The sequence below is a fragment of the Excalfactoria chinensis genome, chromosome 2 (assembly GCF_039878825.1).
Source record: "Excalfactoria chinensis isolate bCotChi1 chromosome 2, bCotChi1.hap2, whole genome shotgun sequence".
Classification (NCBI taxonomy): Eukaryota; Metazoa; Chordata; class Aves; order Galliformes; family Phasianidae; genus Excalfactoria; species Excalfactoria chinensis.
The window spans coordinates 84,402,789-84,423,812 of NC_092826.1; the positions used below are offsets into that span (position 1 = coordinate 84,402,789).

Below are 21,024 nucleotides of genomic sequence, written 5' to 3' on the forward strand. Positions count from 1 at the left end.
ACAAAGCAGAGGAAAATTAAGCTGTTGGACTTTTAGGTATAAAGATGTTCCACCCTAAATAATTCTGGGGACTGAGTACCCCTACACAGGTTGAATTGCTCCAAAGACCGTGGTTTCCATTTATAACCCTCTTGACAGAGCCTCAGAGTCATCTCTGAACTTCCTTCACCTCTTCTCTGTGTGTGTCCACACTGAAGGAACGCAGAACTCTGCTTCTGCAACTTTCACCATCACAATTCAAGTGAGCCTTGTCCAGAGAAAAGAAGAATAGAAGATCACAGTGAGAGTGACTGAGAACTGACACAGGGCTTCTATTTTAATAACTGCGTTTGGATTTATTTTTTTTCCGTGCATGAAGCTCCCTCAGACGTGCCCCTTATCACAAAGGAAGGCTCTGCATAATTAATTCTCTCCATAATAGTCCCACTCCATAATTAATTTATTCATTCACTTGCTGTATAACTGTTACCCTACTTAACTGATTCACTTTTGTAATAGTTCTCTGCATAATTGATCCGTATTGCTGTTGATTCTCACCATTTTTATTTCATACCAGAAATGATTCACTGTATAACTGCTTCATTGCTTAACTTATTATCTGCACAATTGCTTGATATTATAATTGATTCACTGCTTAACTGTCTCACAGGATAATGAACAGCAAGTTATAGCCATTCACTTTTCACCTCCCTTTCTGTTCCCTGCAATAGCCCAAAGCTGCCTTGATAACTATTTTACCCTCTCAACCCACTGCTATTCCTAGTCTTACTCCAGAGCACTGGCACTGGCCCAGAGAGGTTGTGAAGTCTATTTCTCTGGAGTTATTAAACACTCACATAGTTGCTTTCCTGTGTGACCTGCAAAAGGGTACCTGCTTTAGTCGTGGGGTTATGCTCAGTGATTCCCAGAGGTACCTTCCTACGCCCAGTGTTCAGTGATACTGCTATCACCATCCCTTATTCTTATGCCTCCAGTCCCTTCAGCATCCCTCCCTTTTGTCCCCCAGTTCTCACTCCAGTTCTAAACCTTCATGCTCATCCTTTCTGTCCCCCTTTCACTAGTCCACTCCAACCCTTTCAAGTTCCTTGGAATTTATATCATGTTCCAAATAATCCACTATTATAAGCCAGACCCTCCACAAGCAATGGAGAAACATGAGGAAAGTCTTGCCTTCTGCTGGACTCCTGTAAGAAGAGAGATCAGGCTTGTAGGGAAATGAAGTTCTTATGTGCAACTTCTGTCACTCCCTGCATGTAAAGAGAAAGGGAAAATTAGGAGCTCTTATGGAGAACCTCCTCCCGACTTCCATCCTCCTGTGTACTGCAACTGGGAGTGCCTGCAAACCCTTTCTGTGCCATGTGAGCACCTGCTCCTGCCTTGACTTAGTGAAAGGTCGATAGTGCATCAGTATGTGGTCTGTGAAGTCATTTGTAGGTTGGGAAGAGGGGATACTGGCCCAGAATAACCTCTGACAAAAGGCACTCAGTTCCAGTAGCTTTCAACACACACTGCATTTATCAGCTCATTCTACATGTAAAACATGCCCAATGAGAACACAGCAAGATTCAATATGAATGTAAATGCTATTTCTTATTAATACCAGCTATAATACTTGAACAAATTGTTTCATTCAGTAAATGAGAAATCATGGTGGGGCTATTTTTGACAGTTGGGAAAGCTTCCATGGAATGACAACATGGGGTTTCCACAAGGAGCTCAGAACACAACTCGGATCTATGGCCACTGGAGTGGCCGTTTAGCAACGTACGAGCTCAGGCCACTTGCTTCAAACCTTGGCCAGGTCCTAAAAGCTTGGATTGCAGCACACTGGCAGTCAGCACTATTAGCAGTTACTGCCATCTATGGGTAAGATCGTTTTAGCTTCATTCCTCTCAGGAAGTTTTTCTGATTCTTTGTAATAAATACAGCTATCCACATATCTAAACAAATGTAACATGAGAAATCACACTGCCATCACTGATTTCTCCACAAAAAAACAACCCAAAACAACGATCAAGGGAAAGCATCAGTGATTCTCTTCCTTTTTCAGCCTGGGAGTTTTTAGCTTTTCCCATTTAGAATTAAGGGCTGCTCGGGGCATTCATCACCCCTGACAGCTGCTAATGCCCCTCATCTCTGCACAGTCACTGTGCTAAAATATTTGGAGAAAGTAACAGGACTATTTGTTTCTATTTTGAACTGCACCTGCCCTCCTTTCAGTTCATTAGTCTTTCTGTGACAATGGCTAGCTCCAGATGCTTATGGGGAAAGAGAAAGACATCCACAGTGGAAAATTAATGCAAGGGAATGGGATCCAGCCCCTTCCTGTTGCAGGCAAGTACACTGTAAAATCCCTTCTGTAAGACAGCCATAGCCATCTGAAAATTGACTTGGTTTTTGTTCTCTCCTGATTCCTGTTAGGAATCTTGTTACAAGGACCGTTCTGTTGAGTGAAATCCTTTTAATTATAAATTCACACTTATTCACGGACACATTATACCATATATTCCTTTATCAGAAGAATATTTCTAAGCAGACTCTTTTTCTCTGCCAACTATTCCATTCCCATTTTCTTTACAGAGGGAAAAAAAGATCCCCTTTCCAATCTCAGCCAAACCTTCTTCACTCCCCTTACCAATCTTGTTCATAGATAGTGACTGTGGTGAACATAAATTCATCAGTACTGCTACGCCACTTCCGTTACTCTGAATTTTTTTAATTCCACACATCGTAATGATTCTTAGTGAATTTCACTGCTAAAGCCTAAGGGTGGATGTAACTACATAGATTAGTAAACACTATGTGTGTGCCGGGATCTAAATTTCAAGACTCAACCAGTGTAAAATTAAGCATGCATTTCATCTATTCACACAACAGTAGTATGTGCTGAATTGGAAAGAACCCATAAAGATCATCAAGTCCAAAACATGGCTCCTTTGGACACTGTCAGCTACTCTATGATCCTATGATGTCCCTCTCACAATGTGGTGCCCCTGTTCAGTCCTTTTAAAATAAATATCCTTGTATTAAAACAGAGGTGGAAGCAAGTAATTGCTTTAAGAAGCTTTGCTTTCTAGCTGTAAGTGGTGTTCCTTGTTGGAAGGCCTACTCAGCTAGCCATTCACAGCCAAAGAGGTTCCTCCACTGTGCTGATGATAACTTCCTGATGCAAATGGTGGACCCCCAAGTCCCTCTCCGCAAGGCTGCTCTCAAGGGGTTCTTTGCCCAGTCTACATAAACACCTGGGAATGCCCTGGCCCAAGTGCAACATCTTGCACTTGTTAAACCTCACTAGGTTCACATGGTCCCACTTCTCAACAACTATATCATGGTTTTCAAGCAGCACAGTAGCTTCCAGCTCCTCGTGTTTGCTTTCCAAGCTGTATGCATTGATTTAGAGGCACTTCAGCTGGGCTGCTGGTCTTGTCATCCCTGAAACAATAACTCCTTAGTTCCTTCTAGGCATTTCCCTTGAATTTCTCCACTGCCTTCTCCCATTGCCCCAGCAGTGGCTGTCTCACCATCACAGAGTTTTGTATGCACTGCAGCACTGATGTAAGAGTAAAGCATTCGGAAAGGTCTCGGCGTTCGACAAGGTGACCGCAGGGCCATCTCGCCTCACAGCAGCAGAGCAGCCCCCGCTCCAGCCCTGAGGCGCGACGCAGGACGAACACCGGAGGCGGAAGCGTGCCGGTGGCCGCGGCGGAAGGGAGGTGCAGAGGCGGCGCGTGCCTAGCCATGGCTTTCCGGTAGCGCCGGTGGTTTCTCTTCTTCGCTTGCCTCTGGGAGCGGGCGGCATGGCCGTGAGGCAGGCGCTGCGAGCGCTGCGGCCTCACGGCGCCCTCCCGCCCGCTTCCGCCTCGCGTCACCGCCTCACACCCCCCGGCCTTGCGCGACGCGGCCTCAGCGCCTGTCCGCGCTCGGTGGCCGCCGTAAGCGGCGGCGCGGGGTGGGCGAAGCGCGTGGGCCGGGCCCGGCGCTGCGGGGAGAGCGGTGAGAGCGGGGAGCGATGGGGCGGGCGTGGGGGTGTGTGTATATATGGGGTGTGCGTATGTGTGTGTGTGTGTGTGTCATCTTCTCCCCGGGAGCTCGGGGTGGCTTCATCACCGTGGTGGCCGGCGCCGTGTTCTGTGTGACGTTCTTCTGAGCCCTACTCTGTCCTGTGGTGCTGAATTATCCAGAAAGCATGGTTCGGAGCACTGATAGCTGGGATGGGATAGCCTCTGCACCTCCGTGCGGTCCTTCTGGGCCGTGGGGGATCTGGGAGGTGTTCCGGAGCTGCAACAGCACTGCTGTCAGTTTTCTTGCTCGTAGAACGTAATCAGATCCCTTGGTGTTTTCTAAGGGTTGCAGCGCGCGTTGTTGCCAGATGTTGAGGTAAATGTGTGCATTTCTCTGTTGTTGCAGCTAGTAGGGAAACTCCTGGAGATCTCGTGTGTTGATTTCTTGTTGTTTCATTGAGATGTCACAACGTTCTGCTTATCTTTCTCAGGTGTGAGCAACTCTGTGTCTTTGTTTTTACAAAGCAAGGATGGTGTTTCCTTGCTGGGAAATAGGAAGCTGTTTTTTGACACTCATGCTCTGGTGTGCCTCCTGGAAGAAAATGGTAATTTGCTACACGCGTTCCTTGGGTTGGATCATGGGTGGTTTTTCAGCTTGCTGAGTTTGGTTAATTAAAACGCAGCAGTATGCAGCTGTGTTGCAATGCGACTGTATGTGGTCTGCTACGTAAAATGCAGCTCTTGGATGGGATGGAGTGTAGAATGCCATATAAAATATACCTTCTCATACCCTAAAACATAAGGGAAGAGATCCTTCTGGATTCCTGATGAAGTACCTTCGCTACCTCAGTAACATTAAGAGGAAGGACCATACAGTCGAATTGCTTTGTGATAGCTCAAATCACTGGAAAGAAAAAATCCCAGTCACTTTCTCCTCTCCTGTGGGTTCATTCTTTATGTGTGCCATCCTAATTCTCAGGAAACTACAGTGCATTTTTCTTGATTAGCATGCTGAGACATTTGTTTAATGAGCTCTCAGAGCAATTGTGTGAGCACCAGGACACATACATAGCAGCAGGAGGAAGGGTATCCCCTTTTTGGTGATGGCAAAAGATTAAATCAGTTCTGCTGTTGAAAGTGACTTACTCTCAGACCCCCAATCTTCTTTTTAACACTAACCTGCTACATATTTGAAACTATGTTTTACAATAGCTCACCATGTACAGAATTCAAAGTGCATCTTTATAGGGACTCAGAAGCTTGCAGGCCTAAAATCAAAGCTCTTCTCTGTTGGGAATTGCTGAGATTTGCATATCTTCTGTGGTACTACTTACAGTATGCTAAAAGTAGATATCTGCTCTTGAGTGTCTGGGTTCTTACTCATAAAAATAACCACATGAGAGATAGCATCCCATAATGCTTGTAGAAAAAACTTCCAACGTTTATCTTGCTGATATTGTAATAGCACTGTACTACAGAAACAACTGTCTAAGGTACAGGTATAATTTTGGGGTGGAGGAACTTGGTTGTACTGCCTGATTGTGCTCTGCTAGTGCTAGATGGAGGGGAATGTGCTTTACTACCTTTCATAACTGACTGCTTTTTTGAAAAACTTTGTTATGAATATTAGAACTTGTTAGTCTTCATCAGCTTCTATTTATGTAGGTCTCTGAATGGGAAATGGCCTCAAGTTGCTCTGGGGTAAGTTTAGGTTGGATATCAGGAAACACTTCTTTACAGAAAGGGTTGTTAAGCACTGGAATAGGCTCCCCAGGGAGGTGGTTGAGCCACCATCCCTGGATGTGTTTAAGAACTGTTCGGATGTGGTGCTCAGGGACCTGACTTAGCAAAGGGCTGTTAGAATTAGTATGGTTAGGGTAGTATGGTTAGGTCATGGTTGGACACAATCCTGAAGGTCTTTTCGAACCTGAGCAATTCTGTGATTCTCTGAATGTTGTATTTTGTTTTGCTTAGGATTCACTACTCAGCAGTCGGAGGTGATTGTATCTGCATTTGTGAAAATCGTGAACACCAACCTGGATATGATTTACAAGGACATGGTGACCAAAGTGCAGCAGGTTAGCTCAAAGAAGGTGGAAAGGTTAAAGTCTATTGAAATCTAATATGCCTGCTAATGAAGTGCACATTGCTGCATTACTGACTGGTAGACAATGTTTAAAAATTTGAAAATGAACAGCTATCCATGTATATCTACTGGCTATCGAGTTTTGTCTTGAACCTATCGCTTATCAGAGTGTTGTGATGGACCTTGAAACTTAGGAACTATGATCTGGTGCAATGTCCATGATTAAGTGTTTGTTTCTTTGTTTCTTCCTAGCTTTATTATAACCTGAATAGAGTAGCTGAAAAGGCTTTTACATGGTCATGGGAGATAATCTATGCATGGGTTTAACCAGTAGCAGCTCCTACCTTACTTTCTTCTCTAGCTTAACTACAACAATGTGAAATATTTCCTCCTGTAATTTACCATTCTGTTATGTAGTCTGGTTTTAAATTGATCTTTCTGTCATAGTGACGTTTATATTGTATTAGAATTGAGCTAAACTTCTTTGCAGTGCTTTTAGTGTGTGGTTAGTGTAGTTGTATATACTGATAACGCACAGGAACATTATGTTTTGGATGCTGATGTTGTAAGTTGTCTGTTTCCTTTGATGCATATGTTGTTCAAGGTATACTCTTAGGTCCACCCACATAAATATATACATAGAAATCAGTGAGAGGAGCCAAAGAAAACTTGCTTGAAGATAGACTGATAATTCTGATCATCTAGAGATTTATTCTGGTTACCAGAAAATTGCATAGACTTGAACTGAATTTGCTGTTTTGTTTTTGGGAGGGAGCCCTTTGTCAAGTTGTACACAGGCAGATCTAGGTAAGCAAGTGGACATGAGACTGTTGAATATTGCCATTTTATGCTTTCAGACACATCTGACTCTGGAAATGAAATTAGAATTCAGAGTAAGACAACCCACTGCATGTGGAACTTAAGCATCGTGTGAATGTGATTCACAATATCTAGTATGCTGAAATCCAAGACACATAAGTGTGTGTGTCAAATGGACCATGCTAGTGGGAAGCAGTAACTGAAGTACTTAGACTGCACTGTGCAGCTGGGATTTACAGCCCCGAGTCAATTTCCAAACAAAGGATTCGAGTAATTTTGTGGTAACTGAGTTGCCATCTTAATGTGACAGTGTGCCATCTTAATGTGGGAAACCTGTAGTTGCTGTCTTCAGCGTGTAATAGTCTTGACAGTGAGGCAGCTCAGTTAGTAGTGGGTTTTGCATCACCTTCAGTATGGGGGAGGCTTCAGTCTATCTTTTCTAACTCTTAGATTCCAGGAAAGGCAGATGCAAAAGCACTTCCTTCTGTGCTGAATTTGTTCTGCAGTAGATCAGAGAATGCATTAAGAACCCTTTCTTCCACTGTGTGTGTTTAACAATAAGCAACTGTTGGCATCTGTACCTCCTCATATTCCCAGATTTCTGGAATACAAGTAGATATTTCTTTTTCTCCTTTTTTTGAGGCTGTGCTACATATGACCCTCAGGTGACTTTCTTTCATTAAAGTTCAACTATACACGCTTACATGGCATGCTCAGGAGGTGTGTATTGACCTGAACTCTGAGTAACATGATAAACCTGTGCTTTGTTCCAGTCTTTGTGTGGCCAAGGGCTTATACCAAAAGAGAATGAAGAACTGGAACAGAAATTGGAAAACTATGAATGTAGTTATTACCATTAGGCCATAATTGGATATGTAAAAGATAAAAGCCTTAAAAAATGCACGCACATGTTATATATGTATAGTAATGTGAAACAGACAGAAAATGGAAGAAATCTTTTAATGGGTTCAGCAAATAGGGGAGAGAATGAAAGTAAACTGAACACATTAGGGAATAAGAAAGGAGGTATCCATGGCAGTACTCTTTTTGTAGATCTTCTGTGATATATCCAGTACACTGACACACTGCTTATTTATTTATGTATTTTACAGTCAGGTAGCATAACATGGCAACTCCAGATGCCACGTAGTGCTGTAAATTAGAATATCGTTACTTGACAAAAATGAAGATACAGTGTCAGACTTGTAATGGTGTTAATCCAGAATCAAAAGCAAGAATCTGCTTATCAGTGGGAGATGTTTAGCAGAGTGTGAAATCCCTGTTTGTGTGTGGATAGAGTAGCATCTAGAGCAGTATGTACAGACCTTTCCATCCTCCAGAGTGGAAGAGGATGCTTGTTTGTCTTCTGATAACTCACTTCTGTCAAACTGAGAAGAGTGTTTAAAAATATAAGTATAGCGCATGCTTCTGCTTAGCTGAGTAGAAAAATGGAGTTAGCTCTCTTCATAGGAAGGTGGAAAGTGAGAAAGTTAGAAGAATAGGGCTAGCACTGGGGAGTCTTGGTGAGGAAGCTGGCTTTCATCTTCTAGCACAAGGACCCCTTTTCTCCCTAATGAATTTGCTAGGTTAAGAATTTGACAAAGAAACTGTAGCTTAGTCTATTACTTGAATTATTCTGATCTGTGTTAGCATTGCTGATTTATTTTTTTTTCCCAAACATTACCAACGGTTTAGCAAACTTGCTTGTTTTGTCACTTGCTCTTAATTTATCTTTCCTTCTTTGAATCTATGATAGTCAATCTTAAATTAGCAGATTAAAAATTTCAGAGTACCTGTTGTATTTGTATGCACAGATGGAAAAAACCCCATTATAGTTACATGTTCTGAGGCTTGTCTTCTATCTTTTAAAGGAGATTGCTCTTCAACAAGTAATGTCCCATATTGGTGGATTGAAAAAGGACATGATTATATTGGAAAAAAGTGAGTTTTCAGCACTTCGTTCAGAAAATGAGGTAAAAAGCAGTATCTTGGTCTTGTGGTATTTTATCATTTTCGTTAAGGATGTAGAAAAGTATTTTGTATCCAAGAGGTTGACTTGGGTGCTAATATGGGTTAACAGGAACTTAATAATCTCATGAAGGGGCAGAATGCACCCTCAGCAAGTTCACAGGTGATATAAAGCTGGGAGGACTTGCTGACCCAAAGACTGTTGATGTCCCTCCATTCAGATGGAAGCTGGGAAAATAGGCTGCTAGGAATTTTGTGAGGTTTGGCAAAGACTTAAATCTTCCTGATCACATATGAGTTAGGAAAGAAAACAGTGAGGAGGGAAGAAACTACTGAGCTGTATGGCATAAATTGTTGATGCAGCCATTGCTCTTTTTTGTTACAATGATTTTCATACACTAGAATTAATGGAAGGTGCTACAACTATTCTTATTTCATATGTCTTTTGAAAGAAATAGTGATAGAATAATTTAGCTTAGAAGGGACTTCAGGAGCCCATTAAGGGAGTCGCTGGCTGTATTTTGATTGCCATTTAGCAGTTTCTTTTTAAGGCTAAACAAGCCCACTGCTTGCTGTCTCACACACTCTTTCTCTTTTCACTCTCCACTCTTATGCAACCCTCTGCATTATCCCATCATCTTGGTGGCTCTACATTGGGCTTGTTCCAGAATGTCAACATTTGTCTTGTACCAGGGAACCTAATGCTGTACACACTTTTCTGATGTAAGCTCACAAATGCTAAGCATAAGGGAGTAATCAGTTACTTCTGGCTGTGTTTACTCTTACTAATACCATCCTGTGCATTTGGCCACCTGTAGTGCTGTGGGACAGTACTAGCTTCTGTCTTGTGCTGTTGTTTGGAAATGCGCAGTGCTGAGTACACACGTGTACAGGTGGGTCTGTCTACACACATATTGAGGATATAAATGAAATTAAACCATGTTCATTCTGCCTTCTGCTTTGGTTTAACCTGGCAGGTGGCTGAGCACTGCAACATCATCCACTCATTCTGCCCCCCTTCCCAGTGGGATGTGGGAGAGAATTAAATAATAATAAGAAAATAGAACCCATGGGTAGAGATAAAACTGTTTACTAAAATAGGGAAAAGGAAAGTAGTTATGTTCGTGTAATAGATAAAACAAGTGATGCACAAATGAATGTTCAACATCCCCTGACTGATGTCCGGCTTGCCTCCCAAACAACGGAAAAGAAAGAGAGGTGAACTTCAGCTCCCTTTGGAAGAAGGACTAATGGCTTCAAGCTGTGGCAGGGGAGATTCAGGCTGGATGTTAGGAAATATTACTTCTCAGAAAGGCTGGTCAGGCACTGGAATGGACTGCCCAGGGAGGTGGTGGAGTCACCAACCCTGGGGGCTTTCAAGGAATGTTTGGAAGTTGCGTTGAGGGACATGGTTTAGTGGGAGCTATTGGTAATAGGTGAATGGTTGGACTGGATGATCTTTTAGGTCTTTTCCAACCTCGGTGATTCTGTGATTTCTTTTGCTTGATATCATATGGTATGAAATATCCCTTTGATCAGTTTAATTCAACTGTCTTAATACTGTTCCCTCCCAGCTGCTTGGGCCCTTTGCTGCAAGTGGTCTTGCATCTGTACTATACTGCTTAGCAGGCAACTGTAAATACCAGTGTGTTATCAGCATTGTTTTTCTCCTTGAAAGAAAACATAACATCATACCAAGCGCTCTGAAGAAAAACAATTCCATCCCAACTGAAACTGACACCTTCCTATCACAGTATTGATTATAGCCATTGCTACTCATCATACAAGTTGGTTAGCATGTATAGATTGTCGGTTTTTGTGTACAGTACTAAAGTGTACATCTTTTTCTGCTCTCCCAGAAAATAAAACTCGAACTCCAGCAGATAAAGAAGCAAGTCATGGTAAGATACTGTACCAATATAATCAAGAATTAGCACCTGTCTTATTTGCTTAAGAAAATGTTGCTGATGTGATTTTGTTGTAAAGGTTGTGTTTGCTTGCTGTAATTGAAATTGATGGAACAGAATGGGCTGCAACGAAATCAGTTTCACACATATTTAATTTATGGCGACAGAACTGTGAACTGAATAAGTACTGAATTAAAATTTAACTGTTCAGAATTCAAAATAGCTTTTAAAAGACTTAGCCAGTAAGTTTGGGACCAGTATGTTTGGTCCCACTTGTTTGTTAGCAAATGACCTTAGCAGGAAAAAGGAATTTTTGGAGGAAACTCGCTTGTTAATGATCTACAGATTCTTCTTAGGTCTAATAATCAGTGCTGTGTTTCTGCTCTTTGTAGTTTGCCTCTCCTGAGTAACAGTCAAAATACCTTTCTCTCATCAAGACTGTTTCAAAACCGGTTACTTAAATGAATGTGTGGCTTTTACGCAGATAGAAATTATTGCAAGAATAATTGATATTGGAAACTGTTTTGTTATGTAGTGCTTCATTCACGCTGGCTTTCAGAATAACATTTTTAAAATACATTCAGCACCTGATTTTTGTCTTATAATTTATTGTATTGTTTTATCTGCATATAAATGTGTTAGCGTATTCACTGGTAGGACGTGAAGGATCTGAGTCATCTTTTAAGTTAGATGTCATTAAATTTCACTTGTTATCGTAAAGATAAAATGATAATTGTAATAATTACATTTGTTCATGTTTTTTCTTCTAAAGGACAGAATGACACAATGTTGTAAAGGCTTCAAAATATTTCAGGTTTTTCATTAAATTGTAACATTGGGCTGTAACGACATTTAATTACAACAGAGTTGAAGTTCAGAAATCCTAGCATAGAATTTGAGTGCCATTTATTATTTGTACTAACTTAATGAAGTCTTGTCTAGCTGATGTTTGTCTACTTGAGGGATGTTTACTTGATTTTAACCACAGAATATCTCAGAACATCATCAATCTCTTGATTCTCCCACACATTCATCTGATCAGCAGTTTGTCTCACGACAAAGTGTCATCTGTCTAGAATTCCCGCTGGGAAGTTAATATAAAATAGCAGCTGTCGCTAAGAAAAATAGGGATTGCTTAGGACTATCCATGAAGCAAAATCCGTAATGGTAGTTTTAAATGTTATGTGTTTAAAAATAATAAATATTTTCTGTCTTCTTAGTTGTTGGTAGTTCTTTTCCGAGGGCCTAGATGCAGTCTTTAGGAACAGATTTCCTTTTAAAGTTGGAAACTGTTTTTAAAGTTATCTTGAATATCAAGATTCCTTCATAGAAGTCCAATTTACAAGTGTGCATAGGCAAGGAGTTCTAAAAGTAGTGAGTCGTGTGCTTATGAAGCATTCCCAGAATTTGTAGAAGGTTGGGATCTTAATCAGCTCTTGCTCTGTGCGTTCCGGTGTCAAAGTAGTTGTTAGGTTTTTATTTGTTCCAGTGGGAATGAACTCATCCTGCAGAACACAAGTGGGAAGACAGGAACTCTTGTACTTAGGAAATTTATGCATATTGTACCTTAAGAATCCAGTTCCTCTCTAATTAATAAGGGCACAATATTTGTGTCTAACTTTTTTTTTTTTTGCTTACAATTAAACAGAAATTCTTGTTCACTGCTTTATCGTTTGTATTTCCATAAGGATGAAATTACCAAAGTTCGTGCAGATAACAAACTGAACCTAAACCTAGAGAAGAGCAGAGTAAAAGAATTGGTAAGTTCTGGTTGCTTTCTTCTAGAAACATCTGAACATTGAATAATCTCCAAATTTGACTAAGAACATCAGTTCAGTATTAATCTGTAGTATTATTCAAGATGCTATTAATCCAAATTACTCATCCTTACACAGCTATGGTACAAGGTACTGTTTTTTTGTGCGTGTGTCTGTCTCTTTTGATATTGTTTCCGTGTCAGTATTAATGTACTACAGTTAAATATTCTAACTAGCTGCCTTGAGATTACCTTTATTATTAGCATAGCTCTATTTTTCATTTGAATTAAACATAATCATTTGTATATCTTGCCATTACTGACAATGTTTCCTTAAAGCAAGTGAATTCGATGTGGCTAGTTTGTCTGGCAATGCCTGTTGTGAAAATAGTTGTGATTAATTTTTGTTGTAACTGATACCGATTCTGATTGTTTCTGACTTTGAAATGTCTGGCAGAACTGAATTGACAAGCTTTTTAATTAGATTAACGTAAATGGAAAAATTAGAAGATGGGGTATTTTTACATGAGATGGAGCACTCTAAATAGAAATTTGGTTTTAGATCCTTTTGGAGTTGCTTTTAGGATCTTGAATTGTATCATTGAAATAGACAGATCTTTTAGTGTCATTTTGCTGCTAATTTTGTTTTTAACTCCACCCTTTTATCACAGGTAGGTAATGAAGCAGTAATATTTACTTGCAATCTCAACAGTAAGAACTGTTGGATATAAGTCATTTTGTTGCATGTGTTTAAAGTGCTGAAGGAAATTATCTTAATTTGCCAGCAGTCCTGTCAGCCATTTCTAATGCTTCAAACTCTAAATGTTTTATCTTTTAATAAGTTCATTCAATTTCACGTTTCCTGGAGAAGTCTTCATTACGTAATGCACAGCAGCTTATGCCCTGATTTATATCTGTGGTAATACAGATTGAGCTGAAAATCTTGAAGCATGGAACAAATTATCACTTATATTCATGTGCTCTTGCATCTGGCAGGACTAAATTTTCTTTGCTTTGCAAAAAACCATGGACTTAAGGGGAAATCTCCCTCTTTAATTTCAGGGTGGGGTTAACCTTGCCTTTCCTCTTGTTATGCACTCATGTTATTACAGACGTGTGTCGGTCTTTTGTAATGAAAGATGTATTTCACTTTCTTAAAGTTAAGTTTAGAGTTCTAGCCACAAGGCAGACTTGAATAAATGCAGACATCAGCAAAGAAGCTTGCAGAATATAACTTACTCAGAACACATCCATCTGTCTAACAACATCTATACAAAGTTAAGCAGAAACTGTTTCAATCTACGTGTTACATTGTTTATTTTAAATGTGATGCTACATTAGATAGCGACAATCAGTTTATTAATGTAGGGTCACATTCACGCTGAATCATAGAATGGCTTGGATTGGAAGGGACTTTAAAGACCATTCTGCTGTGTTGCCACCCACCAGGTTCCCCAGGACTCCCATTCAACCTGGCCTTGATCGCCTCCAGGGATGGGACACTGTTATGTTAAACTTTACTTCAAAGATGATATTTTACAGTGGCATTGTTATCTGAACGCTCTGAGGAATTTAACTTTGAGGCAATATACGCTACTGAATTTTTTGTCCTTGTCATCCATTTGCGGGATTTAGCAGCACATGTTTTATTAATTATAGGCATGTTATTATTTGTCTATTTTTTTTTTTTTTCTACATTTGTAGCTTTGTGCTGTTTCTTAATTGGATCTTTAGATCTGTTAAAAGCTCGAATAGTGTTCTGGATATTTAGAGAGAGTTTTTCAATGCTGAGGCATTTATGTAGATTAATGAGTTTGATATCAAAGTGGAATAAGCCACAAGACTGGAAGGAGGGAAAAAAAAAGCAACTTTCCACGTGGGAATGTCAGTGGATGAGGTTATCGCTGTGTGACTGAGGGTTCTGAGATGGGAGCCTGATGACCTTAATACTCTGCACTGTAGACTGATGGCTTAGCAGCTGTCCTAGGAGTAATTGAATTGCTCCAGTAGTGGATAGGAAGCATTACATATGTCAAATAATGCCTGTTTGTGAGTCAGAAAGGTACCTGCCCTAAAGATATGCTTCTTGAATCTGGATTTACCTTTCTGTGAATCCAAATAACTATTGCTTATAAGTAAGCCAGGACTTCTGACTTAAGGTATTTGTCTTTCAAGTGTTTCTGAACCAGAGACTTAACATGAGATGCAAATGCTACATGTTTACCAAATACAACATTTTCAGTGATGTTCCTCAAGTACCATTCTGGCTATTTCAAAATCTTGAATAGAGAATGCCTGTAATGCTGGTGAAACATCTTTGGTAGCCGAGTTTGCTATGATAACTTAAAAACAACTCCCCTTACTGAAGAAAGTGGGTACTTCAGTCTCCTTGGCGTTTGTATGCTCTGTGAGTTAGTTGTCTGTCCCATTTACTCTTCAGAGTCACAGCTCTTTGGCAGAAGTGCAAATCTGCCATCAGATTGCTACTTTTTAGTGCATACAGTTGTTCCAGTGTGTCTGAACACCTGTCTAAATTCAACTTTCCAGGTGACAGCGGTCACCTTGCAATACTGTATTTCAAGTGTTGTCAGGCAAGATGGTTGTTCAGATTCAGTTTTGCAGAAAACAAAGAACAGAAAAGGAAACTTGCTTTTAAGCGTTTGGAAAAAGGCTTAAAGACAATACCATATTGATCTGTGTGCTGTTTGTTTTTCCCTTCCAGTATTCACTTAATGAAAGAAAACTACTCGAAATGAGGACAGAAATAGTGGAATTGGTAAGAACTTGGTAGCTTGTTATAAAAAAAGCTTTATATTTTACTTGTATCATAGAGCTGCTATTCTATTCCTGTGCTTAGCCACACTTCAGTGTACAAAATGTCACTGAGAGTTGTTATTTTTCTGTGCACTTCCATAGTGGTAGCGCAGATAAACGAAGTGTCTACAGAATAAAAGGGCTTATGTATATTGTTAGATCTACACATATATATAACCTATTCAGTGGGCTTTTTTTGTAGTATTTTCTCTAGACAGGATTTTATACTTATGTTTTTTTCTTTGTTTTTCCTTAATTGATGGCTTTTTCCATGTTCAGTGGAACTGAAACACATACCTTGATTGATTTGACTTCATTTTAAAGGTGGCTTTTACTAAGCTATTCTTCTTCATTTTCGTTGATTTCTGTACTGTAGAAAATTAGTCACAGAAGATCTCTAGCCACAAATCATTAACTGATAACAGAGTTTCAGTAGTGCTGGTTTGAAAATATCAGCACCAGAGCAGCTGTTGGTCTGAGTTTACAATCCAGATCTTTCAGCCCTTTCTGAGTAATAATTTAATCCCTTTATTTTTTTTCTGTGAAGTCCCGCATTCTGTCATAATCAGATTCTGTCTGTCATTCTATAGGTGTTTCTGTAGTAGAATTCAATGCAAGATGAAGGCACGTTTATTTTTTTACATCAAAAGACCTGGTCTGATATTTCTAAGGATCCATAAATTTTTGTGCTCCTCCAGTATGTTTCTGTCACAAGAGTCTTTTAGACTCCTCAATAGTTATTATAATTGATATGTGACTTGTACATCTGTGGGTCAGGTGACAGATTAAAGTAAGCGATTATGCTGCTAGATTGAGATAAGAAGGCACACAGTTCTGCCGTGTTCTAGATTACATCTTAGTGAATGTGTAATGAAAATAATAGAGTTCAGTTCATTAGGTATGGTAAGATAGGAAAAAACTTGTTTGCTTTGAGTGCAAATTACTTCACTAACATGCATTTAAGGAGGAATTGGAAGTACAGATTAGAGGAGTGGGTACCATTTCTAAATAAACACGTTTTGTTTTGTCTTCTAGCATGCACAACAAGATCGAGCTCTGACCCAAACAGACAGAAAAATAGACACGGAGGTTGCTGATCTGAAAACAATGCTGGAAACTCACAAACTTGATAATATTAAGTACTTAGCAGGTAAGACATCTGGTGGTGGACCTGTTAAATTGAACAGTGTTTTTTGCAAGTTGTCCGTTCACTGTATTCACAAAGGCCCCAGTTTAAAGAAAATATGAGTACTTTTAAGTAGTCGTGGTCAATATCAGCAGCATTATTACCTAAGACAGTTTTCTCTGATTTGCAGCTGTATTTGACAGGGACTATACCTGAATGCTCTTTCCATTCTTTGTGTTGCAATAATATTTGTGAGAAATCTAAAAGACTGGCTGTCAGCAAGAGTAAAATGCTTCATCTGTGCCCATCTTAATTTATAGAAGCAGCCTGTATTTATCTGTCTGATGGAGCTCTATCTACAAAATTGAACACTTCTGTTTTTCTGAGTGTTCATTATCAAATTCTTCAAATACTGACTTTTCAGGCACGTGCATTAGGAACAAATAGGTAATTAATTGCTCTTGTAGAAAAATGTCAAAACATTGAAGTTATCTGTGTATGTAGCACTATTGAGTGAACAAGATTTCAGGAGAAGTTGTTCTTCTAATTTGGACTTCTTGATTATTGTTTCACAGCAGGTTTTGTCACTAGTTCAATCACATCTGTAGTACTGTAAGGATATGCTTTACAGAGAACCATCACTGAAAAATAAAAGGCAACTTTTTAAAATAAGAGGAAGTTCATTTTCCTGCCATCCCTACTAAAAAACTACTCATGACAGTAAAAAATAAGCAAAGTGTGTTTACTTGAATTGCTTCCATTGCAAACAGTAGCAAAAATCTTCAACCAAAAGTTGATTGCGTTCACTAGAAATAATTAAAAAAACACAAATTGATCAGTTGTAATAAAGTAGTTTGTATTTATTAGTTTGAATACTTGCCTATGATTTGGTAATCCTGTTGCTCCTCATTTTACAACTGTCACTTGCCATTTTGATCTTGTGTCAAATGGGAAGCAGCTAAGGCTTTTTTTCCAACCTTCTGATAGTTTTCCAGTCCTGTTCCTGCATGTTCCTTTTCCTTCCTTCTTCTTTGTCATTTTTGTGTCCCTCTGCCTTGAAATTGGATGTTTTTTGTAAATTAAAAAGCTTACTTTCTTATATGGGATAGAAGTGGTGATTATATCTTTAGCAGCGTATTAGTATGTGTACTTAGGTTTCTGAGGATATATTCCAAGAGCTAATGACCCATTATTGTCTTCTTCACTTCTATTTTCTTTCAGGTTCAGTATTTACATGCCTTACTGTAGCACTGGGATTTTATCGTTTATGGATGTAATAAAGCATCACTTTACAGGGACTCCTACTGTCTTGTTTTCTGAAAAAGAAAAGATGTTTTTGCTTGAATTTCAACCAAGTCTTGAATGTTTTATTTATTTTTTTTCTGAAGACTATATTGAGAATGTAACCAAAGATGTGCCTAGAAACAAACTGTACCTATGTCATGCCTATTTTGCAACTTACCTCTGATCAAAGCATGGTAAAAGCATTTGTGTTATTTTTCTTCATTCTGAACTGCAACTGCTGTCACAAAGTGCCATATAAGCAAAGACTGACATTCATACCAATTGTATGGGGCTGCATGCATTGGGAATTACGTCCTGTTGTCTGTTCAGATGTGCTTACCAGAGTCACTTGCATTGGACTGGAATTGTGATTATTAGTATAAAACTGACAGTAAGTGTTTTGTGGCTTGGAAGCACTCTGGTTTAAGTAGGATTTGTGTTAACTGAATCATGCTTACTTCTCTCCTCCTAACACTTGATCATGCAGTTGCTATGATCAGATACATCTTGCTGATTTTATAACAGTACAGTCATCAGCTTCCTTCCCCGATGACCATTGAATCAATCATCTTTCATGAATACTGTGTAGTGGTATTTGCTGCTAGTTTTGCTTTTAATATATCTGTAGGTTTTTTTACTAACTCACCTTTTTATACATCAGTTTCTGATACTCATTCCATGTGCTAGTTTTTAACTTAACCACTGTAACTGGGAGTTTGAAATGCTGTAAAATACATTAGTTTTATTATATGGCTATAATTATAAAAGCTGTCTCTGGTGCTGCTTCCTTGATGGAAAGAAATTGGTGCTTCTGGAAAGGAAAGATATTTTTTTAGTGGGTGTTCATGAAGCAGCGTCATTCATGAGGGAACTGCAAATTGTCTGTCTTCTGTTTGTATTCTTGTCTTATTAAAAAAAATCCTACTGGCACTTCAAATGTGGAACTTGGATAGTGATTATAATGATGAAAGTAGTAATGGAGGATATTTAAACTCAATCTGAGCGAGCCCTTGTGGACTAGCACAATGCAACTGAAAGCTACGAATGAAAGCATCCTGTGTATCCAGGTAAATATATCCATCATTCTTCCATTCAGGAAGTAACAGCTTTAGTAACAGTCATTTGTGTTCCTTCATTTAAGGGAAATATTGTCTTCTTGTTTCTTAGGAAAAGAGAATGTCCTATGCACTGGTTATAGATGCTGTTAGAGGACAATCTTGGCTTTGTTTAATGAAAGTAAAGCTTGTGTCTGTGTCATAAAAGCTATTTAACGTTTTTGGTGGTTGCCAATGCAAACTGATGCAAATTTGAAATAAAGAATTTCATATATTTCATAGAACTATGATGTTTTCATTATAAGTACAACTTTTTCAACTAATCTGAATGTAGTTGCTTTAAGGTAAATCGTTGTTCACAGGTCTGCTCTGAAAGCTGCATTAGCAAAGTCAGCAGTCACTAGAACACTCCGAAGGGGAAAGAGCAGTCAATAGAGATGAGTAATTTTCAATAATAGTTTCCCTGTGCTAACTTTAACAGCTCATCTAAATTGAATGAATCTGTACTCAAGGTCTTCACTTTTTCTGTTGGATTTAAAAATAATAATATGTATTTATATATATATATATATATATATATATATATTGTACTATAGGTCTTGATATCTCTTCTCTTTAAGACAGTATAATTTAACATTTGGAATTATCTCAGTGTTGATTCTGATCTTTCCAGAGTAGAGAGTCCTATATGTGGCTGTGTAATCAGTACATCTTTACCTGTATGCTCAAGCATCTGATAACAATTGCTGAATTAATTCTTTAAGACTAATTTTAAATATAATGTGAGTTCAGTTGAAAACAGATATCTGTGCAAACAAGCTGCTTTTTGGGGGGGGGAAGTGGGGAAGTGAAAGATTACAGAATAGAATTTTCCTGGAATTAGCAAAATAAGTACAAGCACAGTCTCTGGTGAGTGTTCAGAACAGGGAACAACATTTATGCCATCTTTCTCCTGGACTACATATTAATAAGAAATAATTGTTATTTCCAAGCCTATAAAGTCTTCAAGTGTGATGTAAAAACGCTGCCTCCATTGTATGAGAATAGGTGTTCCCTGATCTCTTCCTCTGATTCTGAAGGTTCGTTACCTGATCTAGTAAATGTGTATGTTTGATGGCCCTGCTAGGCAGGGGGGTTGGAACTTCATGATCCTTAAGGTCCCTTCCAACCCAGGTCATTCTGTGATTCTGTGATCAGTTTAGCAATCTCATACATGTGTCACATTTATTGGCATTCCTAGGAGGTAGAATTTGCACTTCAAAATATATGGAGAGATTTACTTTCAAAGAAATATTTTAAGTCAAAAAACACAAGAAAATTAAAATTCGTTTGGTACAAGAGGCAAATACGTCGGGATACTGCTAAATATCTTGGAAAACAGAAGTTGAGTGACACTGGATTCATAACCAGGAGACCTAAATTCCTCCCCGATTTCTTTCTGTAAGACCCGTGCTATGCTGTGTAATGTTTAGCATCAAAAGCAATTCAAGATGTACAGAAATACTTTCCAGTTCTCTTGACTTCAGATTTTGACCTTCAATTTGCAAGGCAATTCATGGGGCTTTTTCAAAAGATGCAAGTGAAAAATAGGCTGTTATACAACAAAACCACTTAAGGTGTGAAAGCCTGAAGCAGCTCTCCCTTGGTTAAGAAATGTATCTGTTTATTTCCTGACTGGCGGGGCGGGGGAATGATAATAATTAAGAAATGTAAGGTCTCTCACCTCTCTTTAACTTAGCTTGTGAGAATAGAGGATGCAGCTAAAGCTGAGCTCTGCCTCTGATTTGCTTTCAGGAGGAGTTCATCCTTCTGTTGAGAGCAAAGAATGGAGGTTCTTTAAAGATACTGAGAGTTACTTCCTCTGCTAAAAACTTTATCTGAAAGCTTTGCCTTCCCCTTTTCTTTTTTGTAGGACAAACAGAGATCTAAAGCTCTTACAAAACTCTATTTGTAAGATGCTTGTGAGAATATATGGAATCTAGCTGCTTGTCTGCCTTGTTTTACCCCTTGCTTGCAGTAAAAATCTGTCAGTGTGCCATCCTTCTCACTGGCCTTAGCTCAAGTGTTCACTCCTCCTAAACTGTTACTAGCAGCTATTACTGTGAAATCACATGTTGTTGAGCCCTTTCTCTCTTGGAGATGTTGATTGGATCATTTGTTTCCCAGAACGCTGAAGTTATTTTAAAAAATGCAAATTGCCAAATGGGA

General features: G+C 39.1%; 1 protein-coding gene across 1 annotated transcript; it reads left to right on the plus strand.

The window, feature by feature from the left end:
• The first annotated feature begins 3,714 nt into the window (after positions 1–3,714).
• Positions 3,715–19,098, plus strand: MCUR1 (mitochondrial calcium uniporter regulator 1). The gene is made up of 9 exons (XM_072330312.1): positions 3,715–3,993; positions 4,493–4,606; positions 5,976–6,079; positions 8,778–8,879; positions 10,734–10,775; positions 12,470–12,541; positions 15,260–15,313; positions 16,387–16,501; positions 17,699–19,098. Exons 1-9 carry the CDS (start codon positions 3,798–3,800, stop codon positions 17,752–17,754), a joined length of 855 nt encoding a protein of 284 aa, XP_072186413.1. The 5' UTR covers positions 3,715–3,797; the 3' UTR covers positions 17,755–19,098.
• Positions 19,099–21,024: the final 1,926 nt, after the last annotated feature.